The sequence below is a fragment of the Dreissena polymorpha genome, chromosome 1, assembly GCF_020536995.1.
Source record: "Dreissena polymorpha isolate Duluth1 chromosome 1, UMN_Dpol_1.0, whole genome shotgun sequence".
NCBI classification, from domain to species: Eukaryota; Metazoa; Mollusca; class Bivalvia; order Myida; family Dreissenidae; genus Dreissena; species Dreissena polymorpha.
The window spans coordinates 178,206,040-178,232,408 of record NC_068355.1 but is presented as its reverse complement, the minus strand read 5'-3'; the positions used below and the strand labels follow the sequence as shown (position 1 = coordinate 178,232,408).

At 36.8% G+C, this 26,369-nt stretch overlaps 1 protein-coding gene across 1 annotated transcript; it reads right to left on the bottom strand.

Annotated features, from left to right (window-relative positions):
* Positions 1–1,340: 1,340 nt before the first annotated feature.
* LOC127863001 (citrate synthase, mitochondrial-like) lies at positions 1,341–22,351 on the bottom strand. Its single transcript, XM_052402341.1, has 11 exons — positions 22,202–22,351; positions 19,610–19,651; positions 18,167–18,274; positions 16,719–16,839; positions 9,069–9,168; positions 8,283–8,454; positions 7,451–7,650; positions 6,345–6,474; positions 5,704–5,805; positions 3,127–3,336; positions 1,341–2,255 (listed from the first exon to the last, which is right to left on the bottom strand). Exons 1-11 carry the CDS (start codon positions 22,247–22,249, stop codon positions 2,085–2,087), a joined length of 1,404 nt encoding a protein of 467 aa, XP_052258301.1. The 5' UTR covers positions 22,250–22,351; the 3' UTR covers positions 1,341–2,084.
* Positions 22,352–26,369: the final 4,018 nt, after the last annotated feature.

Genomic DNA, 26,369 nt, shown 5'->3' with positions numbered 1-26,369 from the left:
AGTTCATAAATCTTGCAAGTATGAAAGCAATAGCTTTGATACTGTAGGAATAAAGTGGACCTAAACACAAAACTTAATCATATTTTCGATTTTCTAAGTATAAAAAGGGCACATAATTCTGTCAAAATGCCAGTCAGAGTTACATTACTTTGCCTGCACAGTCCCCTTATGATAGTTAGTAAGTGTTGCAAGTATGAAAGCAATAGCTTTGATGCTTAAGGAATAAAATGGACCTAAACACAAAACTTAACCAAAATTGTCAATTTTCTAAGTATAAAAAGGGCACATAATTCTGTCAAAATGCATGCCAGAGTTATCTAACTTTGCCTGCCCAGTCCCCTCATGATAGTAAGTAAGTGTACCAAGTTTGAATGCAATAGCATTGATACTTACTGAGAAAAGTGGAACTAAACGCAAAACTTAACCAAAATTTTCCATTTTTTAAGTATAAAAAGGGCACATAATTCTGTCAAAATGCACGCCAGAGTTATCTAACTTTGCCTGCCTATTCCCCCCATGATAGTAAGTAAGTGTACCAAGTTTGAATGCAATAGCATTGATACTTTCTGAGAAAAGTGGACCTAAACGCAAAACTTAACCGGACGCCAACGCCGACGCCAAGGTGATGACAATAGCTCATAATTTTTTTTCAAAAAATAGATGAGCTAAAAATGAGCAGATATTTCTTCAGTTTGTACACCGATGACATGAAGACAAGTTACTTTTATTTGAGCCGTGCTCTGTGAAACTGAAGTTTAATGCATGTGTGTTAAGTGTCGTCCTTGATTAGCCTGTGCAGACCGCACAGGCTAATCAAGGACGACACCTTCCGCTTTTATATTTTTTAGTTTCAAGAAACTCTTCTTAGCAAAAATCAAGTTTAGTCGGAAAATGCTGTCCCTGATTAGCCTGTGCAGAATGCGCAGGCTTATCTGGGAGGACACTTTACGCATATGCATTTAACCCCTTTTTCACAGATTATGGCCCATTTAATATGAGCCTTGCTCTGGGAAAACAGGGCTTAATTGCTTGTGCATAAACCGTTGCCCCCGATTAGTATGTGCTGTCCGCACAGGCTTATCTTGAATGATACCTTCTGTCTTTAGTGGATTTTCTTTTAGAAAATACCTACTTTCAACAAAAAATTCCATAAAACAGAAAATGTGGTCCCTGATTTTGGTATTTTCTATCTTCACTAAGAAAATGAGGTTTGGTTGATGTCCTTCAACTTTGACATTTTTGACCAAAATTTGATGGACAACTGGCAACACGGTATCCTAAAAGCTCCCCGTGAGCACTTTGTGCCCACATCAGCTATAAAGAACAACAACAACAAAAAGGAAAATAAATAAATAGTTGTTCAATTCGTTTAAACAACTATTTATACCAAATTTACAATTACTAATTAAAACAAACATAGGGTGACACACAATACAAGAAGCAGAAATTATTCGCTATTATCCAGAAGAAAAAGTACGAAAACAAAGATTGCATATTTATCATGAAAAATTACAATCTTAATTTTAGTATTCAATAACAATCTGTAACATGTTACACATTTTCATTTCTTAATCATTTATCATAAGAGGCAGAAAGCATTGTCAAGGAGGAAGAATGGTAAGAAAACAAACACTGCATATAAGTAACAAAAGTTTCTTATAAATAATGTTCAGTAAATTACAAGTGTCCATATGCTAGAATGCTGGTCAAAATGTCCAACAATATTTTTTATTCATCATAAATATACACAAACTTAGTTTCATGAAATTAATTAATTATAATTTACTAAATATTAACATTTAAATCTTTAAAATTAACACACACACTATGAAGATGCATTTATATTTGTGTCCGTTATAACAACTTAAGCTAATTTAACATGTATTACATGCAACCATGTTAGGGCTATAAAACTGTGCGTCATACACAGTAAAGTATGGCATATTGGCATTGATATATTTCACAATTAACTGCAGAGAAATTGCGCTATGCGACGATGTGGTTTGATATCAGAATTGAATATAGTCTTTTTCTTGCCATTACGCTTAACAGCAAATCTACACAATGGAACATTAAGGGCGAGTCTATTTTTTGACAGCATGTGCAAGCTTTATGAGATGTGGTGTATCGTAAGACTTTGGTCTCTCAAGGGGCAGGCCCAGCGCGCGATCCCACACGAGAGAAGCCAACACTCCCAGGGCTCTTGACACACCAAACAGAACGGTGTAGTAGTTCATCTCCTTCATACCGTAGTACTGAAAGCAAAGGGCAGATTATTCTTTTCTTATTAATTTGGAGCCAAAAGTCTGTGGCTTTTGGGTTGACAATTTGTAATACAAAGTTGAGGAACATTTGTGCCTTTTTCTGGGAAAACTGGGCTAAATGCATGTGCGTAAAGTGTCATCCCCGATTAGGCTGTGTAGTCCACACAGGCTAAGACACTTTGGCTAAACTTGATTTCTGCTAAAGAGACTTTCTATAAACCAAAAATACCATACAAGGGGAAATAGTCATCCCTAATTAACCTATGCTATGCATGCCAATCTGGGACGACACTTTACGCTCATTCCTTAAGGACAATATGTTTGTTACAGAAAAATGATAGGTATAAATGATAGTTGTTTTAAAAAGTAGCTTAGTTACTAATATTAATCGTATTAAAAGACTTGAATTAAAAACAATTAGGGATGTTTAAGACTTCTAAAACATTGATCAATAAACGTAAATGAAACAAGATATTAACCGGTTAACATGTTTCACTGAAGACCTGTTCAGACTCGCACACCATAAATTGGATAAATATCTGAAAATGTTTAGGAAAACACTCCAGAAACAAATGATGGACAGATGGACTGAAGAACAGACGAACAAACAATGTGACTGCAATATGCCGCCCTATTGTGGGACATAAAATGAAGATCCCTTACCGTCCTGTAGGAGTACACTGCTGTGTGCGTCCACATTGGGCCATGGGTTGGCCACCTAGAGATGTTTACCTGTAGGAGTACACCTTTGTGTGCGTCCACATTGGGCCATGGGTTGGCCACCTAGAGATGTTTACCTGTATGATTAGACCGCTGTGTGCGTCCACATTGGGCCATGGGTTGGCCACCTAGAGATGTTTACCTGTAGGAGTACACCGCTGTGTGCGTCCACATTGGGCCATGGGTTCTGCACCTTGCCCTGTTCCAGGAGTATGTCCGGTACCACCTTGTAGAGGCTGGAGACCAGCTTGAACATCGGGTCGTTGGGCAGCTTCTTGAGGGCAAACTCTCGCTGACAGGTGAATCGGGGGTCGGTCTTACGCAGCACTGCATGGCCGTAGCCCGGCACAACCTTGAAAAGCAGGTATAACTTACAGGGACTCGTTAATGAATTTATATAAATTGTAATCAGCAAGCCTTGCACTGGAAAACTGGGCTTAATACATGTGCTTTAGGTGTTGTCCCTGATTAGACTGTGTGGACTGCACATGCTTTGCTGCGATGACACTTTATGCCAAGAATTAAGCCCTGTTTTTCCAGAGTGCAGCCTCTGTATCACAGCACGACCCACAACACGTACTCTCACCACTCTGAGTTCTAATAGACTATAGTACCTTTATATGTATCACAGCACAACCCACAACACGTACTCTCACCACTCAGAGTTCTAATAGACTATAGTACCTTTATATGTATCACAGCACAACCCACAACACGTACTCTCACCACTCATGAGTTCTAATAGACTATAGTACCTTTATATGTATCACAGCACAACCCACAACACGTACTCTCACCACTCTGAGTTCTAATAGACTATAGTACCTTTATACAGCACAACCCACAACACGTACTCTCACCACTCTGAGTTTTAATAGACTATAGTACCTTTATACAGCACAACCCACAACACGTACTCTCACCACTCTGAGTTCTAATAGACTATAGTACCTTTATACACTTTCGATACCCTCAAGAATAATAAATACAGCCAATGTTTAAACAGCATTCAACAAGATGTGTTTGTGAAACACAATGTCCCCCTATAAGATGTTTGATCTTGTAGGATGACCTTGACCTTGTGAAGGATGACCTTGACCTTTCACCACTCAAAATGTGCAGCTCCATGAGATACACATGCATGCCAAATATCAAGTTGCTATCTTCAATATTGCAAAAGTATTCATAAAATAAGCGATTTGGGCCACATATATTTGACCTCTGACCTTGAAGGATGACCTTGATCTTTCACCACTCAAAATATGCAGCTCCATGAGATGCACATGCATGCCAAATATCAAGTTGCAATCTTCAATATTGCAAAAGTATTTATAAAATAAGCGTTTTGGGCCACATATATCTGACCTCTGACCTTGAAGGATGATCTTGACCTTGACCTTTCACCACTCAAAATGTGCAGCTCCATGAGATACACATGCATGCCAAATATCAAGTTGCTATCTTCAATATTGCAAAAGTATTCATAAAATGAGCGATTTTGGCCACATATATTTGACCTCTGACCTTGAAGGATGACCTTGACCTTGACCTTTCACCACTCAAAATGTGCAGCTTCATGAGATACACATGCATGCCAGGTTTTTTTTTGGCCCGATTTTATAGCCGAAATTCGGCTATGTTCCCAATCTCAAAAAGTATACTTTTTTCCCAAAATGTGGCAAAAGATTCCCAATTTCAAAAAACAAATGTTTTTTTTTTTTTAGAAAGAAGTCTAATGCGTTTTTCATCTCAATTTCAATTCAATTACATCTAACAAAGTATTATATGATTTTGTTCTTTTAATTTGAATGATTATAAAGAGTTATATCAAATTTAGTATTTCCCTAATCAGTGGACTTTTCATGTGGGGAAAAAAAGGCTAATGAATTCATTTTCCCAATTTCATGAAAATGCCGATAAAATTCCCAATTCCAAAGCCATGGGTTATCTTCCCAAAAAGTGGGAAAAAAAACCTGCATGCCAAATATGAAGTTGCTATCTTCAATATAGCAAAAGTTATTGCAAAATGTTAAAGTTGGCGCAAACAGACAGACCAACAGACCAACAGACAGGGCAAAAACAATATGTCCCCCACTACTATAGTGGGGGACATAAAAACTGTAAAATAATTATTACTGGTATGACATCAATTTTTGTTGATTTCATTTGTTGACCAATCCATGAGTTTAACACAAACACATGGGAAAATGACCCACAATTTAAAAAGTTTGCAACTCATTTTTTCACAAAACGATAGACAAAAGGCTGCTGGACAAAAACAGGGAAAACAAGCGATGTGTTTGTGAAACACCATGTCCCCATATATATGACCTTTGACCTTGAAGGATGACCTTGACCTTTCACCACTCAAAATATGCAGCTCCATGAGATACACATGCATGTCAAATATCAAGTTGCTGGCTTCAATATTACAAAAGTGACATTAAATGAGCGATTTTGACCCATATATTTGACCTTTGACCTTGAAGGAAGACCTTGACCTTTCACCACTCAGAATGTGCAGCTTCATGAGATACACATGCTTGCCAAATATCAAGTTGCTATCTTCAATATTGCAAAAGTTATGGCAAATGTTAAAGTTGGGGCAAACAAATAAACCAACAAACAAACCAACAGACAGGGCAAAAACAATATGTCCCCCACTATAGTGGTGGGAGACATAAAAAGCCCTGTCTACCGAAACCAGTTGTGTGCCTACCTGTCCTGCCTTGAGTGTGTTCCACACGAAGTCCTTCATTTGTTGCTCAGTAATGTTGTCTCCAACCTGTTCTCGTACCTTGGTCAGCCACACCAGCACTTCCTGTACAACAACAACAACGCACTTTCTGTACAACAACAACAAAGCATTTCCTGTACAACAACTCTGGTTATAAAAGATCTAGCAATGAACTAGATGCCCGTTACCAACATATCCACATGATGAATGAATGACACAGTAACAGTTGTTTTATCGCCTTTTATCTCTGTATCTCTCGACATGATGAATGAATGACACAGTAACAGTTGTTTTATCACCTTTGATCTCTGTGTGACCTTGACATTTGAGGTAGGGAGAAGGATTTTACACAAGACACAGCATCTCATGATGGTGAACAGTTCAGTTAATTAAAAATTGCACAATAAATGACAAAGATACAGTCGAGCGCAGCAAGTACAAGCTCTGACGCAGACACCTTTATACATTTTAACATAGTGACTGCTATAATGAGATTTCCCTAAACGGGCTTGACTAAAAATCTACAAAAACAAAAACGGGAAAACAAAGTTCAAAGTAACCATGATACTTGAGGAAAATAAGATCATATAAGGCCCTGCTAAAGAAAGGATGCAGCTGTGTACCTGGTTAGCCAATCCGTGCAGAGGTCCAGCAAGTCCGTTCATTCCTGCAGCAAAGCTGAGGTAAGGGTCTGACAGGGCACTGCCCACCAGATGTGTGGCGTGGGCACTCACATTGCCTCCCTCATGATCACTGAAATTTATTTGATTTAGTTTAAACCTACTTATTTTATCTCGATGGCATCGAAAGCCTATGACTTATTGAAATGCTCTTGAGTCTATTTCCTAGGTGGAACCTGTACTTGATTTCTTTGGGAGCGATCAAAAGAAAGCTTCCACAATAGGGATCAATGATCACATCACCTTATGGTTGCTAGGCAGATGCCATACCTGCTATGAGGCACACAAAGGTAGTACTTGGCTAATTACTATATGAGCTCTGATTTTGGCTTTATAAAGTATAAAGTGTTGTCTATATAGGCTTATCAGGGACGACACATTTTGCTTTTATGGTAGTCTATATTTAAAGGAAGTCTCTAGTTAGCAACAATCCAGTTTAAGCAGAAAATGTCGTCCCGGCTTAGCCAGTGCAGACTGCACCGGCTAATTTTGGATGACCTGTACGCACATGTATTTAACTAAGTTTTCTCAAAACAAGGCTTATTTAATGACTTATCTCCACTCAAGCTATACATGATATGGTCAGGGGTGAATGGCAGTTTACATTATAAAACAAGAGATGTTTTTGTCAGAAACACAATTCCCCCTATTGTGCCGTTTTGAAGCTATAAATTTGACCTTTGACCTTGAAGGATGACCATGACCTTTCACCACTCAAAATGTGCAGCTCCATGAGATACACATGCATGCAAAATATAAAGTTGCTAAGTTCAATATTGCAAAAGTTATGACCAAGGTTAAAGTTTGACGCCGCTTTTGGGGCCATATATTTGACCTTTGACCTTGAAGGATGACCTTGACATTGACCTTTCACCACTCAAAATATGCAGCTTCATGAGATTACATGAATGCCAAATATCAAGTTGCTATCTTTAATATTGCAAAAGGTATGACCAAGTTTTCAGACGGACGGACAGACAGACGGACTGTCCGACAGTTCAACTGCTATATGCCACCCTACCGGGAGCATTACAACACTGGTACGATACCTGTGGATGGTGAGGTAGAGCCTCATGAGCTCCACAAAGTCCGCGTTCTCATAACCGAGCATGGTGGCAAAGTTCCAGCTCCAGTCCTTCTTCATGTCAATGGCACCAACGGGACTTCCCTCCCGGTACAGGTTACGGTAGATGATGGCCGCAACTGTTGGCAGCTTGGCGATCAGGTCCATCGAGTCTTCGTAAGTGTACTGGAAACAAACAGTCAAGACAAGGGTTGGATTGGATTAAGTGTCATCCAAGAATAGCCAGCGCAGTCCACACAAGCTAATTAAAATGACACTTTATGCTTTTATGGAAATTTTTGTTTAAAGAAATTCCCAATTAAAAGACAAGAGTACTGCATAACGGGTGCAAACGCTCGGCTCCGGTTGAATTTTTTAATAAATAAAAGCTTGTCAAATTTTTTATTTTTTTTAAGGGGTAACAGTGACCTTGACCTTTGACCTAGTGACCCAAAAATGGTTGGGGTGTGTAGAACTCATCAAGGTGCATCTACATATGAAGTTTCAAAGTTGTAGGTGGAAGCACTTTGATTTTAGAGCCAATGTTAAGGTTTAAGCACGACGCCTACGGCGGACAACACGACACGACGTGCTGGCTATGACAATACCTCGGGATTTCTCCTAAAACAGACGAGCTAAAAATGCAGTCTAGGTGAAAGGTGTTTATATTAAGCTTTATAACAAAAAATACATACTAACTTTAGATAAAATTTTTTGGACACCTTCAATGTTGAGTTGTTGCGAGTCATTTGTGAGAAATAAATACTTCTTGAATGTTGGCCTCAAATATGACAACAAAAAACAAACACTGGCTATACCTCCCAATACTTGGTCTTCTTGACTCCCTCAGAGTATGCCTTGGCAAACTTGCTCTCCGTGTTGAGGGCGGTGATGGCTGCACTGAACTGAGACATGGGGTGCAGGTTGCTGGGGAAGTTGTTCAACATCTGGATCACGTGGTTGGGAATGGCCGCACGCTTGTTCCACTCTCTGGAAGGAAAGAAACAAACAATGGACCACACTCTTGAAATTTGGGTTTAACCACCAGCATATTTACGTGTTGTCTTACAACATTACTGAGTTTCTAGCTCGCAAAATACTAAAAGACACATGACTGATCATCGTGTTTCTTCAATAAATTACAAAAGAGAGATTTAAAGAAAAAACATAAGCCGCGCACTAGGAAAATCAGGCTTACCGGTAATGCATGAGCGTAAAGGGTCATCCCTGATTAGCCTGCGCGTACACAGGCTTATCAGGGACGACACTTTCCCCTTTCATGGAATTTTTTCGTTGAAAGTAAGTCTCTTCTGAACAAATATCCAGTGCAAGCAGAAAGTGTCGTCCCTGATTAGCCCGTGTGGACTGCACAGGCTTATCTGGGAATACACTTCACCCACATGCATAAGACCCAGTTTATACAGAGCGCGGTTCAAATCTATGAATGGATCGGTGAAAAATCAGCCCAAGATTCCTTCTGTGAGAATGGCCGTTTTTCACCAGTTCACTACTTATTTTTTCACATAATGAGTGGGGGGAGCCAAGACCTCTTCACAAAACCAGGAAAAAAGCCTTGACAGGCCCAGGAAAACCCCAGGAAATACCTGGACACTGCATCAGCCTGTTCCTGGGTGGGCATCTGGCCGGTCAACAGCAGCCAGAACAGGCCCTCTGGCAGGGGCTCCTCACCTGTACCTCCGTTACCTGGAAACACACAAGTTTGAAATATAGTTGTGATATTGGGCCGAAGATTATGAGATGTTTAAATGTCTTAGCTGAATTTGGGAAAACAAGCAAATTCGTTGAATTGATATCCCCCGCCAATATGCTTTTGGACACAAAAGTGTTATATTTGAAACTTAACAAGATATGTGTTTGTCAGAAACACTATGTCCCCTTCTGCGCCGCTTTGAAGCTATATATTTGACCTTTGACATTGCCATCTTCAATATTGCAAAAGTTACGGCAAAATTTTAAAGTTGGAGCAAACAAACACACAAACCAAGACAGGGAAAAAACAATATGTCCCCCACTATAGTGGTGGGGGACATAAACAAGAGCTGTCAGGGGACAGTGCGCTCGACTATTCAAGTGCTTGACAGTATAACGTAAGCCATCATGGAGAGGGGAGGGGGTGGGTATAATGTGGGTGGGTGATCATTTAATAGATGATCTTTGAAAAATAAGAAAAAAAAATTGGGGGGGAGGGAGGTTGTGGGGGGGGGGGGGGGAGGTTCTGTGGGCAGGGGGGGAGGGGGGGTGTGGGGGATGGTTTGGATGGAGTGCATTGTGGAATGTAAGGTAAGTGTTGTTTTGTCAAAGTATAAACGGGGCCATAATTCTGTCAAAATGCTTGATACAGTTGTCTGCTCTAGTTTAAAGGTTGGGGTCATGTTGGTAAACAAGTATGCAAAATATGAAAGCAATATGTCAAGGGACACAAGAAATATTTGGGGTAGTAGGCAAACTTTAACATAGATTTATCAATAATATGCATATTCTAAGTATAAAAGGGGCAATAATTCTGTCTAAATGCTTGATACAGTTGTGTGCTCTTGTTTATAGGTTAGGGTCTTGATTGTTAACAAGTATGCAAAATATGAAAGCAATATGTCAAGGGACACAGGAAATATTTGGGGTAGTACGCAAACTTAGATTTATCAATAATATGCATATTCTAAGTATAAAAGGGGCTATAATTCTGTCAAAATGCTTGATACAGTTGTCTGCTCTTGTTTATAGGTTGGGGTCATGATGGTAAACAAGTATGCAAAATATGAAAGCAATATGTCAAAGGACAAAATATTTGGGGTAGTACGCAAACTTTAACATTTGCACGCAAACGGACACGGGAACAGAAACGGCAACGCCAACGCCGGGGTGAGTAGGATAGCTTCACTTTATATATTTCATATATAATAGTCAAGCTTAAAAGCACTTTTTCAAGATACAAAGGGCCATAACTTCGTTATTAACAGATGGTGTACAATGCCATTTGGCGTGCATCATCCTCTTATCCATAGATATACTCATACCAACTTTCAATGAAATCCGCCAAAGCACTTCCATGCGGCTCCGGACGGACGAAAAGACGGAAGGACGAAAAAATGGACGGACAACGCCAAAACAATATCACTCCGCCTTTTGCGGGGGATAACTAGCACTTCATACAAGCAACCACAAATATTTAAATAATTATTATCACAGAAAATGAAACTATATGAAGTTTCTTTTCCGTTCAAATAATAGAAAAAAAGTAAATATTTTTCCAAAATATATCTTCCCAATTTAAGATTTCCACAAACAAATTATTTTTTTTAAATAAGTCATAACATTTAATTATCAAATCCAGCTCTATAAATTGAACCTTAGTTTAAAAAATATTAAAATATTAAAATAACTTTAATTTTCAATTTCAAAGCATTTTTAGCAAAACAATCAACAACACTTATTTCACAATTTAAGTCTAACAACGTGATTTATCCCAATTAAAAGGGACCCAGCCCCGTTCCCCAAATGGTGAAAAACAACATTAAAATGTGCCTCATTCTGGGAAAACTGGGCTTAATGCATGTGTGTAGTCACATCCCGTATAAGCCTGTGCAGTCCACACATGCTTAATCAGGGACAACACTTTTTGCCTTGACTGGAGTTTTTTTTAGAAGAGGCTTCCTCTTAGAACCTTTCCAGAAGAGACAGGCTAATCAGGGACAATACTTCAAGAGACAGGCTAATCAGGGACAATACTTCAAGAGACAGGCTAATCAGGGACAATACTTCAAGGCTAATCAGGGACAAGACTTCAAGCCTTAATTCGACTTTTTTCTGAGACTCTCTTTCAACAAAACAATGCCTTTAAGCGAAAAGTGTAGTCCCTGATTAGCCAGTGCAGCATGCACATGATCATCTGGGCCGAGGATTTACACACATACATCAAGACGCATTTTTCCAACAGTTATACTACAATGTGTTGTTGGGTGAGGTTTATTAATCGTTTATTTTATGTATTCTGTTGTTTTATAGGGAATATATATGTGTCTTGTTCGGATAAAACTGGGCATAATACATGTGCGTAAAGTGTTGTCCCAGATTATAGTGTTTTATACAGGAAGGAAAAAGGGCGTGGTGCAAAATTTCAAAAAAGGGCACTTTAGCGCGCGACATCCATAAAAAGGGCACACATATATCTGTATAGTGACTTAATTACAAGCTTTGTTACACACAAACATTGTATGTATAGTTTTGAGATTAATTGTTGAATAATTAAACCAACAAAATCCAGAATGTATATTTTATTATGTGTTTTATATTTTCATGTAGTAACAAAAAACAAGATTAAACACCATAGGATATATATCTTATGCAAACTATAGCTTTTCAAAGATGTCTTAGAATACTGTTAAATGAGTTACCCTCGTAAACCATTATTTATATTTAAAACGTTACACACATTGTCCTTTATATGCATCTTAAATGGAGATTCACATACACTAACACTTTGTTGAATAGTCAGAAAGTTCTGCGTAATGTCATTGTTTTCATGACCATGTGTTGTATTGAGAACATTTATTTCGCAAAAAAGTGTAACTAGAAACGGCGCCGTACTGTCTTTTGTTCATTGTCAATTAATTCAACACACGTTAATTGGTCTCCAATATAAACTTGTTTTGCTTACAAAGCAATTTGCATCAATTTCTAATTTACGTTTCGTCGAAAGTGGAATGCCAAAATCGGAAAGCGTACGTTGCGACATTCTAAACACGAATGATAAGTGGTACAAGTTCAATATTTTTGTAAAATGCATATTTGTGTTTGCCAATTAACATATTTTGACAAGTTACAAACGGGTCATAATGTCCTTAATTGAACCAATGGTGCAGGCCTACTACTGTTACAACAATTAACAACTTTTGGCCAAACAGGGTCCAAGACGGGGTATCAACTTCTTTGCCGACATTCACACGTTATTGTAATCAAAACATCGTGACAATAGACCGTTTCATAATCGATAAATTGACCGCCGCCATATTGTCAGTCACGTGACTGTCCGCCATTACACTGCTGCTAACTGGTGCGAGACTGCGATTCCAAAAGCCAAAAACGTAGAGAATACCCGCTAAACCGTTGTCGGATAAATAAATTACTTAATGAATTAATGTGAGGCGATTATCACATTTTTGTTTTTTAAATGATTGTTTGAAGTTGAGATTGATTGTTACAAATAAAATGTTTAAAATGCTTTCGTGTATTTGTTTTTTTTATATCTGTAATCAAGTGGTAATCATCGGCGAAAATTTGCCGGTTCAGTCGCTCATACTATGTCTTTGATTAGACTTGTTACTTTTAATGTTTCACATACAATTCGCGCATGTATTGTTGTGTTGATTTTAATAGCCGCAACATCAAGCAATTTATATTTTAATTAATACTTATTAAAGATTCTCGCGCAATTAATTACCGCTAATTGTTTGTAATTGGTCTCATGTGGTAAAAATCTACATTCCAAAATCATAACATATTATATAAAGTATGATATTTTTGATACGCCTTCCATTATTTTTCTTGTTCTAACTGATATCAAAGATAAAAAATTGTGGTTTGGATTTATATTTAATTATGGAATTTTGTCACGTTAAAAAACGAGCTTTTTATTATGAGAGAGTGATATTGATCTTGACGATCTTTTATGTGATTATTCGGAAGATGAAGAGAATGTGATCTATGTGATATATCTATATTTTCATCTGTGAATCATTTAACAGCTATAAAGCTAAAAAATACTAAAAAATGTATTTTATAGGTCTTTGAAGTAACGCAAAACATATGGATAACGACACCAAATGTTTAGTCAATTAATCCACACAAAAAAACTCCGAAAAAAAACACCTAAATAATATTTCAAAAATATATTATTAAGCGCCAAACGAATTTATTAATACATTTATTTGCAACTTTAAAAACGCGGCATAAGCATCAAATTAAAGATTATCTGAAGACTGAAAGGCCGACAATTTGACACAACAAAGAGCTCTATGCATAAGCCGTAATATTTTTTGCAGAAAAGCTTCAATAAATTACAATAGTAATACATGTACATCTAATTATAAAAATATAAATATGAATGGCATGAGTACGTTAGTGTGATAAACACGTGAGTAATAGAAAGTATAAGGGGTGCATTGAAAATAAACGTACTACAAAGCCCTATTAAAAGCGAAGTGCATGACAGTATTAACATGTAATTTTAATTTGATGGGTTTTGTACAGAGAATGACGCTATTGAGGAATATAAACATACAACTGAAAAACACAACTTTACATGATGCAATTTGAACTGTGTATTCATGTATATTGAAAACTCGTTACTAGTGAGTATGAGTGGCAAATATCTAACATTTTAACACACATATATCTATATTAATATTTTTTTTAAACAATATTTACCCCCGTTCGTGTCAAATGTAATTTCTTGTTTTATGATGTCGTTCGTGCATTGCCGTAACATTAAATCTTCATACGAAATGACGTAGTTTTAATTAACCGATACCCGCTAAATACGTTAAATGTTATGTTTTTAGGTAAATTTTATAATTATCAAATACTTTTTTTCATAAATTAAACCAGGGATTAAACGGGCTAGTATCTTTACGGTGTACAATTTCTGATATTCTATATTGGACATTACTTTTAATTTGTACAATATGTAACATATCTAATGAACGCAACTGTTAAGTATGTCGGAGGTAAAATATTAAACCAAATGACTGCTTTATACTACCAGAAAGAGAAGACATGGTGGCATCATCAATTGTGTTTAATGACCAGACTGTCATCTGCCACCCAGTGTGGTTTATGACACCCCGGGATGACGCCATGTTGTTAGTTAAGTCTGGATAATATCTGATCAAAACGAGATAATCGGATTATGCAGAACAAACGGGCAATTCAACACTGGAATGCAAAGGATTACGCGATTTTAAGATTGATGCATATAATCAAATGATAAATATTGCATTTAGTTTAATTAAATGTTTTTTTTTAATGTGTTAACGTGTTTATTTTCCTAGACAAATACCTAAAAAATGCACGTTTTCAAACATTTTTCTGTTATAACACTAACTTAACATCTCCTCTAGCAGAAAAACTTTATTTCATACAATTTGCATGACAAACAAACACGTTTTACAAAAAGAAAGAAATTCACCCGTTGAATAATCGGTGCTCTCTTATATATGTTACCGGTTGTTTGGCAGTAGTGTAATGGCGGACGCGGAGAGTATTCAGGGGAGATAATTGGGTAATTACTAAATTATGGAACGGTCTATAAACAAGCACGTGCTCCAATTAAGCGCGGTCTGCCTAACCGTGAACAGCAAACGTGTTAAGATTGTCGTCTGCTACAATTCATCAACACACATCTACTGTGAGCCTGCGCCAATTGTATTCGATAGGAGGCGGAGCGTTATTTTAATCGACAGCTTTAATATGAGACTGCGCCAATTGTATTGGATAGGAGGCGGAGCGTTATTTTAATCGACAGCTTTAATATGTCACGGGTTGCTATTTTCAGCGTATGGCCAATTTTCAGGAAGTACAGTGGACGTCATGGGGTTTTGTAATCGGCGTATGGAAACAATTATCGGGCCTAATATACGGCCGTACGCCGCTTAGTGCAAGCCCTGTTTTAAATTAATTTTTATTAACTTAAAACTGTTTTGCATTAAATTGAAATCAAATCAATATTTTACAGATACAACTGGTGTTTTTTTTAAATTTAATTACGCGTAAAAATAAATGTTTTGATATAACTGAATTATGCATGAAATGCACAATTTCCACGTGAATAACATCGAGGTTTTCATCAAGTCTCCTATGTAACTGTGCATGATTGTATCCGGACCGATTGGTGTTACAAAGCCACTGAAATTATCGATTGATATTGACACATGGTTATTCACGCATGACGTATTCACAACCGCGCGAATCTTCGCTGATAAAAGTCGGCTTAGAAGCTTGGTTAAGAGGCAATTAAGATGTTATCAATAAGGTCGCGCACGCCGGAAAACAGGGCGGCGGCCTTTGAAAAGGGCAGCGTGGCGCTGATTTGCTTTGAAAGGGGCAGCGAGGCGCTTCAAAAAAGCGGCGTGGCGCCGCACCACGCTAAAACGGCCTGGATAAAACACTAGATTAGCCTGTGCAGTCCACACAGGCTAATCAGTGACGAAACTTTCCGCCTAAACTTGATTTTCGGTAAGGAGGGACTTCCTTGAAACTAAAAATACCATAAAAGCGGAAAGTGTCGTCCCCGATTAGCCTGTGCGGACTACACAGGCTAATCTGAGCGACACTTTACACACATGAATTAAGCCCAGTTTTCTCAGAACACGACACATATACTCTGTGTACATTCACACAGGCTTCTCAGGGATGACATTTTCTGCCTTAACTGGAATTTTGCTAAGAAGAGAATTTCTTGAAACGAAAAATATCATAAATGCGGCAAGTGTCGTCCCTGATTAGCCTGTGCAGACTGCATTGGCTTATCTGGAACACTTTAATCACATGCATTAAATCCCCTTTTCACAGAGCACGACTCATACAAAACATGTATGTAGTTTAAAACTAATAATAGACTTTTTCAAATTATGGATTATTATCACTCAGTGTTTGTATCCCTATCCAGTTTTATTAGTATAACTTTAATTATGATATATCGAATTGAAAATAAAACAAATTCTCAATGCTTAAAAAATGCATAAGTATTGCTTATCAAATATAATAACAATTTAAGTCAAATCGATGCTGTAATGGGTCAAAACAAGAGCTGTCTCCATTGGATGACATATGCCCCCAATAAACGCTTTGATAGAAGTTATTGAAATGCACTAAGTGACCCCGTGACCTACTTTTTGACCCGACATGACCTTTATTCGAACTTGACCTAGATATTGTCTAGATACAACTTCTGACCAAGTTTGGCAAAGATCGGATGAAAACTATTTGAATAAGAGAGCGGACACGAAAAGTGTGACAGACTGACAGACAGTGTGAAAACTTGATACCCCCTTTTCTTCTAAAGGGGAAATAAAAACAACTGCTGTACCATACTTTATGGTGCACAATGCAACACTGTAGAAAAAAATCCTAGACAAAAAAAAACCTAGCAAATCCAATCCTAGTGCTATTCCATGTATAAGGCACACCACCATAAAATTGGAAACTGCGCGTAATACATGTTACAGTGTGGTATGTACCTTTTGGCAGTAGCTTCTGACACTCTGGAATGCTGTAACCACGGAAACGGATGCCTTCGTTGGCATCCAGGACGGAGGTCTCTGTCACCAGACCCTTGATGCCCCTCATGCCCCCATAAATCTGAAAAATACACTGGTTCTAAATTTCGGAACCTTGTTGCTTAAAACTTACAGCCAATTAACCCTTTACCACTTAGATACGTACTTTCACTCATTTGTACCGTAATTACTCTATGTTTTCAGTCACTCTAAGTTTTCGGACACCCTCTTTTTTAGCCAAAATAATTATTTTTCGTGACTCTTTATTTTCGGACACACGAGTTTTCATCCGTTATTTATGTCTCTAAGTTAACCAAATTTCGAACCTGTTTTCGATATCTTATGACACTTTGATCATGGGATTTTACAACCGGATTAACATCATAAAACATTGCGGGGGTAGTCCTTTAGAAATTATATTTAATTTAAGAACTTTCTTACTAGATTCTAGTTTTTACGGCTTCATTTCCAGCCTTCAGACACTGATGAGCAACAAATAGCATAAAACCTGGACAGACTGCGAGTTCCTCGCAGACTGTCCAGGTTTTATGCTTTTTTGCACAAAGCCATTTCCACTTTGGCTCTGAGTGCAAAAGGATTAAGGTAACTTTCTATTAACATTGAACCCATATCAAATTCATTTTCATAGCTAGGTCATTATCAAACATATGGAATTTTTCGATCATACAAGTTTGTCTACAATTTAAACATATATTAAAGAGTTAACAATACAGTTAAATGAACAGCTTCATCCATATATTTACAGCTGTTAGTTTATCTGGTCGTTTAAATTATGAGCAACAGACTTGGGGAATATTTGCTTGTTTGGGTTTTTTGACGTTTTTTATAGTAATTCAATCATATAGCAGTCTAATATCTGAAACGCACAAAGTTTTGAAACCTCAGGGATATTTTAGCCCCAGTATGAGAAAAACTGGTTTAAAGGGGAAGCAGGATTCGGAATAAGGAGAACTTACACTGCCTTGCTATATGAGCTAGCTTTTATAGTGACGCGATAGTGGCTGTCTCATTTGGAACAGGGAGGTCCCCGGTTAAATCCCCATTGTGGTTGGGGATTTTTCTGGCTTGGTTACATTGGCTCCCACATAAAAAACCCACCATGTGTGTCAAATGTCCCTCAGATGTTGTGGCATGGGGAAATTCATGGAAGAATTTCTCAATTAGAGGGGGTGTCTGTAGCAGGGTTCGGTATAAGGGGAATTTATACTGCCTTGCTATATCTGCTAGCTTTTGATATGGAACCGGGCGGTCCCCGGGGTCAATCCCCATTGTGGTTGGGGATTTGTCTGGCTGGATTACAAAGGCATGATAAGGCCATGATGATGCACTGATTGTGGAAAACGGTCAAATGAATCGAAATGATTTTCAGGAAAGTGTGAAATTTGTACCGAATCCACTGTGACGCTGCCAACCACAGTCTTGCCATGTTCTGCTCGAAACTTTTTCACTTCCTCCTGCTTTTCTGGGATCAGATTGGTCAGCACCTCACGCAGGTTCTGCAAAAGAAAAAACAGTTCATGGGGTTTTTCTGCTATGTTAAAAAGGCTGTAAAACGGACCTGATCCCAAAGCAAACAGACCCAATCCATTACCCAAATTGTAAAAAAAATCCCAATTTCCAATTATTATTTTTTAAAGAAGTGTCTAATGAATATTATATCTAAATTTTATTTCTAAACATCTAACAAAGTACATAGCTGTTATATGATTTTTTTCCCAAAATAGCCATGAAAAGGCCAGATGTGCCAATATTTGTTGAAAAAAATATCCAAATTTGGTCCATTTTGTCGATAAAAAATTCCCAAATTTGCCATTTTATCCATTAAAATAATTCTATTTTGACCAGACTCCTTTTTCAAAAATGCTTAAGCAAACCTGCAGTGTAGGGTTTCCTATGATTTGGTGCCAGATAAACAAAACTGAAATAAATTGCATATTCCCTGTAGGCTCTCACCAGCCTAGCTATTGTCATTGATGAGTAATTGCAGGATTCAGATGATTGTTTTTTTCTGTCACCATCACAGCCACAATTTCTGTCACCATCACAGCCACAATTTCTGTCACCATCACAGCCACAATTTCTGTCACCATCACAGCCACAATTTTTGTCAAGACAAAAAAATAAATAACCATGCATAATCACAAAAAAGCACTCTAACCACACACCATTCAACTCATCCAAATAGTCCAAATACTTTTTGAGTTATCACAGGATCCAGATTCTGACTGACAGACAAACCCATAGGCGGACGGAAGAGAAGGAAACCTCTACAACTATTAACCGTTTACCCCTTATACAAATACTTATTTTGACGCATTTGTAGTCCCTAAAAAACTTAAATTTAATGAAATACATTTCATACTAGTTTCAAGTTTTAAAGGCTTTATTTCCAACTCTTAGTAACTGATGAGCAGCAAACAGCATAAAACCTGAACAGGGTGCAGGTTACTCACAGGCTGTTCTGGTTTTATGCTGTTTGCAAAAGCCATTTTCATGTGCTTCTTATGGGGGAAAGGGTTAAGTTACACCAGTAGGGGACTAATAAACCAATAGCAGTCAACCAACCAGACTGTCTTTGGGAAGTTGTAATGCTAGTGATAAAGTAACAAAAATAAAGTATTTTAAGTATTTTTCTATTTTGTACAGTGTTTTAAATAGAAATGGGAATTTTCTGAGTCAGGTTTAACATCCACTTTACTTTTTATGTATACCCAAGTATGTTAAAGACACATTTTTTGTGCAAATTTAATTTGTTTGCTTGAATCAATCACATTAATGAATGAAACAGAATGTCAGTCAAGCATGTGTTGAGAGTTTACATGAATACTCACTGTTGAAGATGCAGTGGCATATTTGCAGGAACCCAACGTCGACTGAAAATGTAAGCAGATGCATGTCATTATATGGTGTTGTCAATTTTAAAGTAGCTGCAACATTTTCCCGCTAACAGTGATGTTATATAAAATTATGTCATTTTACAGTGAATCAGACATGTTCATAATGTCTCTAGTTGCAATAATTCAACTCTCAGCTTTATAACCCAAAGTGTTGCTGAGAGATGCAATGCGCCGTCGTTTGTGCAAAGGTGAAAATTTAATCACTACTAAAAATGATAAGGAACACTGATACTGCAAAAACATATCAACTTTACCTGTTTAAAGCACTAACTCATGCAAATGGTACCATTAAAGCAAAAAATAATTGCTTTTTATTTACTTTGTTATTCTTTCGAACGCTCTATCCACCATTATTGGGAAACTGTCATAATGTTGCTGACAAAAAGTGTCGCTATCGGTTAGGTCGCAGTGTACCAATCTTTTGCAGATCATAATATTTGATGTAACCTTAGTTGATAACAATGTCAAACAGGTGTCAAATATTTACACTATTCCAAATTTCAAAATGAAAATGGAAGCAAGAATACAGTATTGAAACATTGTCGTGTTTTTTATAGGTTGCATGCAAAGGATAAAGTCCGTAGGCTGCCATTTAGGTAAATGTAATGTGCATTGAAAGTTTATTCATCGCTTTCCTTAATTGGTTACGAACGATGCCTGTTTATTATTGCACAAACTCTATCTAAAATACCCTCTGGTGGGGTGCAGAAACTTTGCAAAAGGAGGGCTTGAACGGGAGAAATCGTGTATTAACAAGGCAATTCACATGCCGTTCAAGCCCTGTTATGTGTTTTTCGTATCCATTGACTGGTCAACGCGAAGTTACTTCCCATTTTTCATTGGATTCAATGAAGTTATTATGAACTGTGTTAATAACTCCAGACTTCAACAACTTTCCAAGCATAAATGGGAAACTGAATAAGCACCAGTTTCCTCATGCATGCAGGGATAAAGGCAATGAATATTTCAATCCACTTTTCAAATTATGCCATATGCACTCTCTTGACAACAACTTTATTTATTGGCAACGTCAATGAAGTTAAGGTTATTTACTCAACACTTTCAAGTGACTATGCAAATGTAAGTGTTTATGAACCTTCAACGATCCTGCTGCATGCTTGAAATACTTCAGTGACAATATGTTGGCAGTATTAATTTTTAGAAAACTTAGTAGGAACAAAATAAGATGGACCTGTATGAATCATCGTCGAATGAAACATCTATGAAAACAAAGACTTATTCTGATGATATATTTATGCGTCACGACCAGTACATTCCAAAATAATTCCTCATTTCTTACTTTGCGCGGCTGCATTTCAACTTTGCATTAATCCACTGTTTAAACACATTTTCAATCGAAAACTGCCTATCCGAAGGTAAAGCCTCGTCATTTCTGATGATGACCAAGTGAGGCATATGTAAAACACAACCTTGAACTTTATGACGTCATATGAAATAATCGAATTATTTTGTCCATGTCGAATGAACAAGACATTTTATTTTCAATGTTATTTTAATTTATTTTGGTATGTGTGATTTGTTTATGCAATAAAAGCGAAAATACACATTTTCTCGGACATGATCATCTGCGGGCGCTCTCGGGCACTCTGGTAGGAACGGATTTTTCGAGCGCCCGCAGATGATCATGCACTCGAAAACGTTTATTATCCCTATAGTGATGGTCACCAAATCTGTGTGCAAAACTGCCATCGTGTTTATGAAGGGGTGCATATGAACTCCCAGAGCCGCCATAGCATAAAATATCAAAGGCTCTATGAGTGTGTTTGTATGTCTCTTGAAGTAATAATCTAGTTGAGAGGATTGTCATGGAAAAAAACTAGGCATGATATATATTTCACACTGTCGTCACATGCACCTAAAGGCTGTGTGCTGTAAACTGTGATCTGCAATCAAAACTTATGATTCTGCGCAGAAATTTGTATCGTGTTCTGAGAAAACTGGGATTAATGCATGTGAGTAAAAAGTAGTCCCAAATTAGCCTGTGCAGTTCGCACAGGGTAATCAGGGACATCACTTTCCGCTTTTATGGTATTTTTAGTTTCAAGGAAGTCCCTCCTTCCTGCAAATCAAGTTTAGGCGGAAAGTGTTGACCCTGATTAGCCTGTGCAGACTGCACAAGCTAATCTGGAACGACACTTTACGCACAGGCATTATGCCCAATCTTCTCAGAACGCGACACATTTGTTATTTTCCCCCTTCCTGCTTGACAACAAGTGTTGTTCAATAAATTAGTAAGTCCTGAAATCTGAATATGAATCAGTTCTGTCAATGCAAAGAGTAAATCTTGTGGTAATACTTACTACATGCGAAAAAGTGTTCAAACGAAATTGCCGAAAACTAAACCTGCAGTTTGACACTCACCCCACCCCCTTGGATTTACACCGATCGATTCAAGGTGCTGTCCTTGGCATTGTAATGTAAATGTGTGATACCAAACGACAATAAATTAAATCAAATATCCATAGATGATAATATTATATTTAATAAGTTGAATCAAATAAATACCTGTTGGTTTAACAGAATCTGCACTATTTTGTTCCGTAGCAATGCCATTTCTCGGTCAGCGAACTATGCTCTTCTCTCGACACCGGTTTTTGAAGGATGTGACGTAACGGTCACGTGCGTTCGAATGGTGCGTTCGTTCTAAATGATTTCGAACGAAAACTTAATGTTTAAGCGAATAAATTTATTTACCTATGAAAAGATTTGTATGATAGCACATGATGAGTGGAAATTAAATCCGACTAATATACTATTATCAAAGCGCCAACATCACTAAAAGTTTAGTATGTAGACATATCGAAATAGATCTACTCGTTATTACAGAGGTCCCGAGAAATCTCAATATGCTTTATTTTTTCAACTGTAGGAAGTGATAATATTTTAAAATAACGAAACGTATTGGATTTAAGTAATAAATGTATTAATTATTATGTATATAAGCACTGTGAAAACGACAATCAACAGCCTAGCATTCCTGAGGAGAATTTAATCTGGCAAGTTGCCGACAAGAGATCAAGGCGCATTCATACAAAACGCTTGTCAGACCAATCCTAAAGACGTGAAGCCCGTTTTGTGAAGGGTGATTACAGACGAACAAGTAGTACCAGCAATATGATTAGTCAGCTTGGATGGAGTATGCTACAACATCGCCGTGCAAACTCGAAAATGATTATGGTCTACCGCATAAACAATGACTTAATCGACATCCCACCAGTGAGATTCTTACATCATCTGACTCTTGGTGGACATGGCTATGGACACAGATTTCTCGTACCATTCTGCAGAAAAGATGTATTTAAGTACTCCGTCTTCCCCTCGGCGATTCAATTGTGGAACCAGCTACAACTGCAGCAGACCACGGCAGTAAGTCTTGAGGCCTTCAAGAGGGGTCTTGCAGGCACACCATAGACCAAGACATAGCTTTTTTATTTGGTTTTAATCTGCACTTTACACTCCGCACAACGCCTTTGTATATACACCTCTGTACGAAAATACCCCGGTGGGATAAATGTGCAGTATTGGAAGAAAAAGAGGATGTTAAAAGGCCATTATTATATCAATTACCGGGATTTTGGTAATGTTCGACCATGAACCGAAATTTTCGATATAACAGCAATTAAAATTATAATTTCTTATCACACTGATATAAGTGTTACTATCAATTACTTATTGTGAAATTACAAAACAAATAGTTCATCAATCAAATTAGCTATCAGTTACGGGGATTTCGTTGAGTTATATAACGTAACAAATAATATTAAAAAAAATATACATCGATGAATACCTATTGCGAAAAGTTATTTATTTCTAGCACCACTGTAACACGTCGTAACTTGCGAGATTTCGGTAGATCTTCCATCGCTAGAGATGAGCGTGGTCATTTTATATGTGAAATTATCAAAATCCCTAGTATAGAATGCTATTTTATTAAATAAAAGTACCTGAATGATGTGTGTACTTTCCGTTACAAAGATTGGTTCATGTCTTTTAAAGGGGCCTTTTCACAGATTTTGGCATTTTTTAACTTATTAATGAAATGCTTTATATTGATAAATGTAAACATTGGATCGTAAAAGCTTCAGTAAAAAATCAAGAATAAAATTAAAAAAGGAAAAGAACATTGCCCGGAGCAGGTTTCGAACCAGTGACCCCTGGAGTCCTGCCAGAGTCCTGAAGTAAAAACGCTTTAGCCTACTGAGCTATTCCGCCGAGACGTATGTTATGCCTTATATAAGCAATCTTCGTAGATTCCCAAAATTTAACGACAAAAACAGAACTCTCCAAATTATTCAATCGTTTCGCGTTGAAACGCTTTATACTTTTTAGATTTTAAAATCGTCAACAGATGCATATAATGGCTATATTAGACCATGGTAAATGTTCAGTATTACTGTTTCCTCACAAATATCATAACTAAAACGAAAATTAGCGAATCAGAAACAACTTTTTTCAATTTTGTCAATTTACCAAAGCGTGAAAAGATCCCTTAAAGCAAGCATATGATAAATATCCCCTTTCATCTGTACTTACAGGAGGGATTACGGTACTCGCCGCTGATCGTGCATCGAAATCCCCGCCATTAATAACTTATGTGTGAAAAAAAGTTTTTCTAACAAGGTTTTGTTTTGTCATAAACTAAATGGATAAATAACATTGTAGATAATATTTTAATTCTTATACCATAAGAACACGTCGTAAACTGGGGAAATTTCTGTAACCGCGATTGCCACTGAGGGTTGCAGCTTCAACTGATAGAATTACCTAATTTCCCGTTATGAACGCGTAAAAATGACACGAATGATTTGTGTTGTGCATTGTCATTTTCAAATATCGATATATGTTATTAAACAGATAAGATAGATATTATCAGTACATCTCCTTCTACTGTACCAACTTTGGGCTATTTGGGTACCCGTTACGTCACCCAACCCACAGTTATAAATATCGCTATATTGTGTCAAAAAGTACAGAAAACAATGCTGTTGTTTTTCAATCAATTGAATTTCTGAATACAATTGAATAAGTGTTATTTATTGCTAATACTACAATTATACTTATTAACTGGGGGGGGGGGGGGGGGGTGTATCGGTATCCGTGCTTTCGTCTGAAAGTGAAGGCTTTGAAATGTAGAAATGTTTGATAACTTTCAATCATATAGCTTGTTGCAGTACAAACATATAGCCAGTTGCAGTTCAAACATATAATACTAAATGCTGATTATTTAAGCTTTTGTCTATATAAAAGTATATATAAAAGTATTGCAAAACATTACTCCTACTGTTGTCTGTATAAAATGTGCATTGGAACACATCATACAAGAAAATAAAATAGATATAAAATAGATATTCACAACATCAATGAAACAAATAAAACTAATAAAGCATTGACAGAAATTCAGCAAGAACTTTGAAAGATTTCACAAAATGAATAGACTGAACAAAAACGACTTCGCATGCAAATATGGTGCTATACAAATTACTTAATAAAGATTGACGTATTTGGTGTGTTAAAATATCACATGATAACCTTGACACCATCCCTAGATTTAATGCTTAATAATATGTAAGAAATACAAGTTTTATATAATAAGAAATATGAAATTCTTCATATAATTAGAAACAAGAAATCTTCATATAATAAGAAACATCTAATTCTGTATATAATTAGAAACATGATTTTTTCATATAATTAGAAACATCAATTTCTTTATATAATAAGAAACATGAACATCCCTATAAATACTATATGGAGAGGGTGGTTTACATAAGACCAAAAACATCTAAATATTTGTAATAAATAATAATGCATAAAAGATTTGGTAAATCTTCTGATATAATACTGATTTTCCGGTACATAAATATAAGACGGGAAATAAGCATATGGGCGATTCTGACGAGAGTTTTTAGATCAACATGGCATTAAAATAAATACAATGTTTGCTCCGGGAAAAAAGGGTTTAATGCATGTGTGTAAAAAAAACCTGGGACGACGCTTTACACACATGCATTAAACTGCAGAGCCCCAGATAATTTTTTAAGATAAAGAGTATTTCACTCATGACCTTTTTAGCTGATGATTAAAATACAAAATCAAAGACTTTGGCGTGTGTATTTAAAATACTCCCGCAAAAGTCTAAAAGTCTTTGATTTTGAATTTTATAAAAAAAAATATACATGAACATGCAGAAAACATGTATTCATAATAAAGAACATCTACTCTTGTTTACATAAACATGCATTTTGAAATGGCTGATCAAATAATCCGAATTGGGGCACTGTTTGTCCAACTGATAATTGCACAAAATTCTTGTCAATTTTATGATTATTTTTTTCATTCATCAAAAGAATAATTGATGTGTATTTGGAAATTTTCCATGAGTATTTTACGCATATACGCATCTTATCTGGACCTGAATTTAAAACCCCTTTTCAGAGCGAGGCTATAATAATTTGAAAATAATTGAAAGCCTTTAAAGAGATCTTTTTACGGTTTAATAGATTCGCAAATTTTCGTTTTAGTTATGATATTTGTGAGGAAACAGTATTACTGAACATTTACCATAGTCTAATATAGGCATTATATGTATCTTTTGACGATTTGAAAACCTAAATATTATATGTATATCATATATGCAACGCGAAACGATTGAATAATTTGGAGAGTTCTGTTG

Bases quoted from the DNA above. Each gene is read 5' to 3' on its own strand.
- LOC127863001 (XM_052402341.1), bottom strand. From the start codon at position 22,249: ATGGCATTGCTACGGAACAAAATAGTGCAGATTCTGTTAAACCAACAG. The intron at 6,475-7,450 runs GTATCGTACCAG...AATAAATTTCAG, and splicing joins CTCTACCTCACCATCCACAG to TGATCATGAGGGAGGCAATG. The intron at 3,337-5,703 runs GTAGGCACACAA...CTGCTTTTCAAG, and splicing joins ACACACTCAAGGCAGGACAG to GTTGTGCCGGGCTACGGCCA.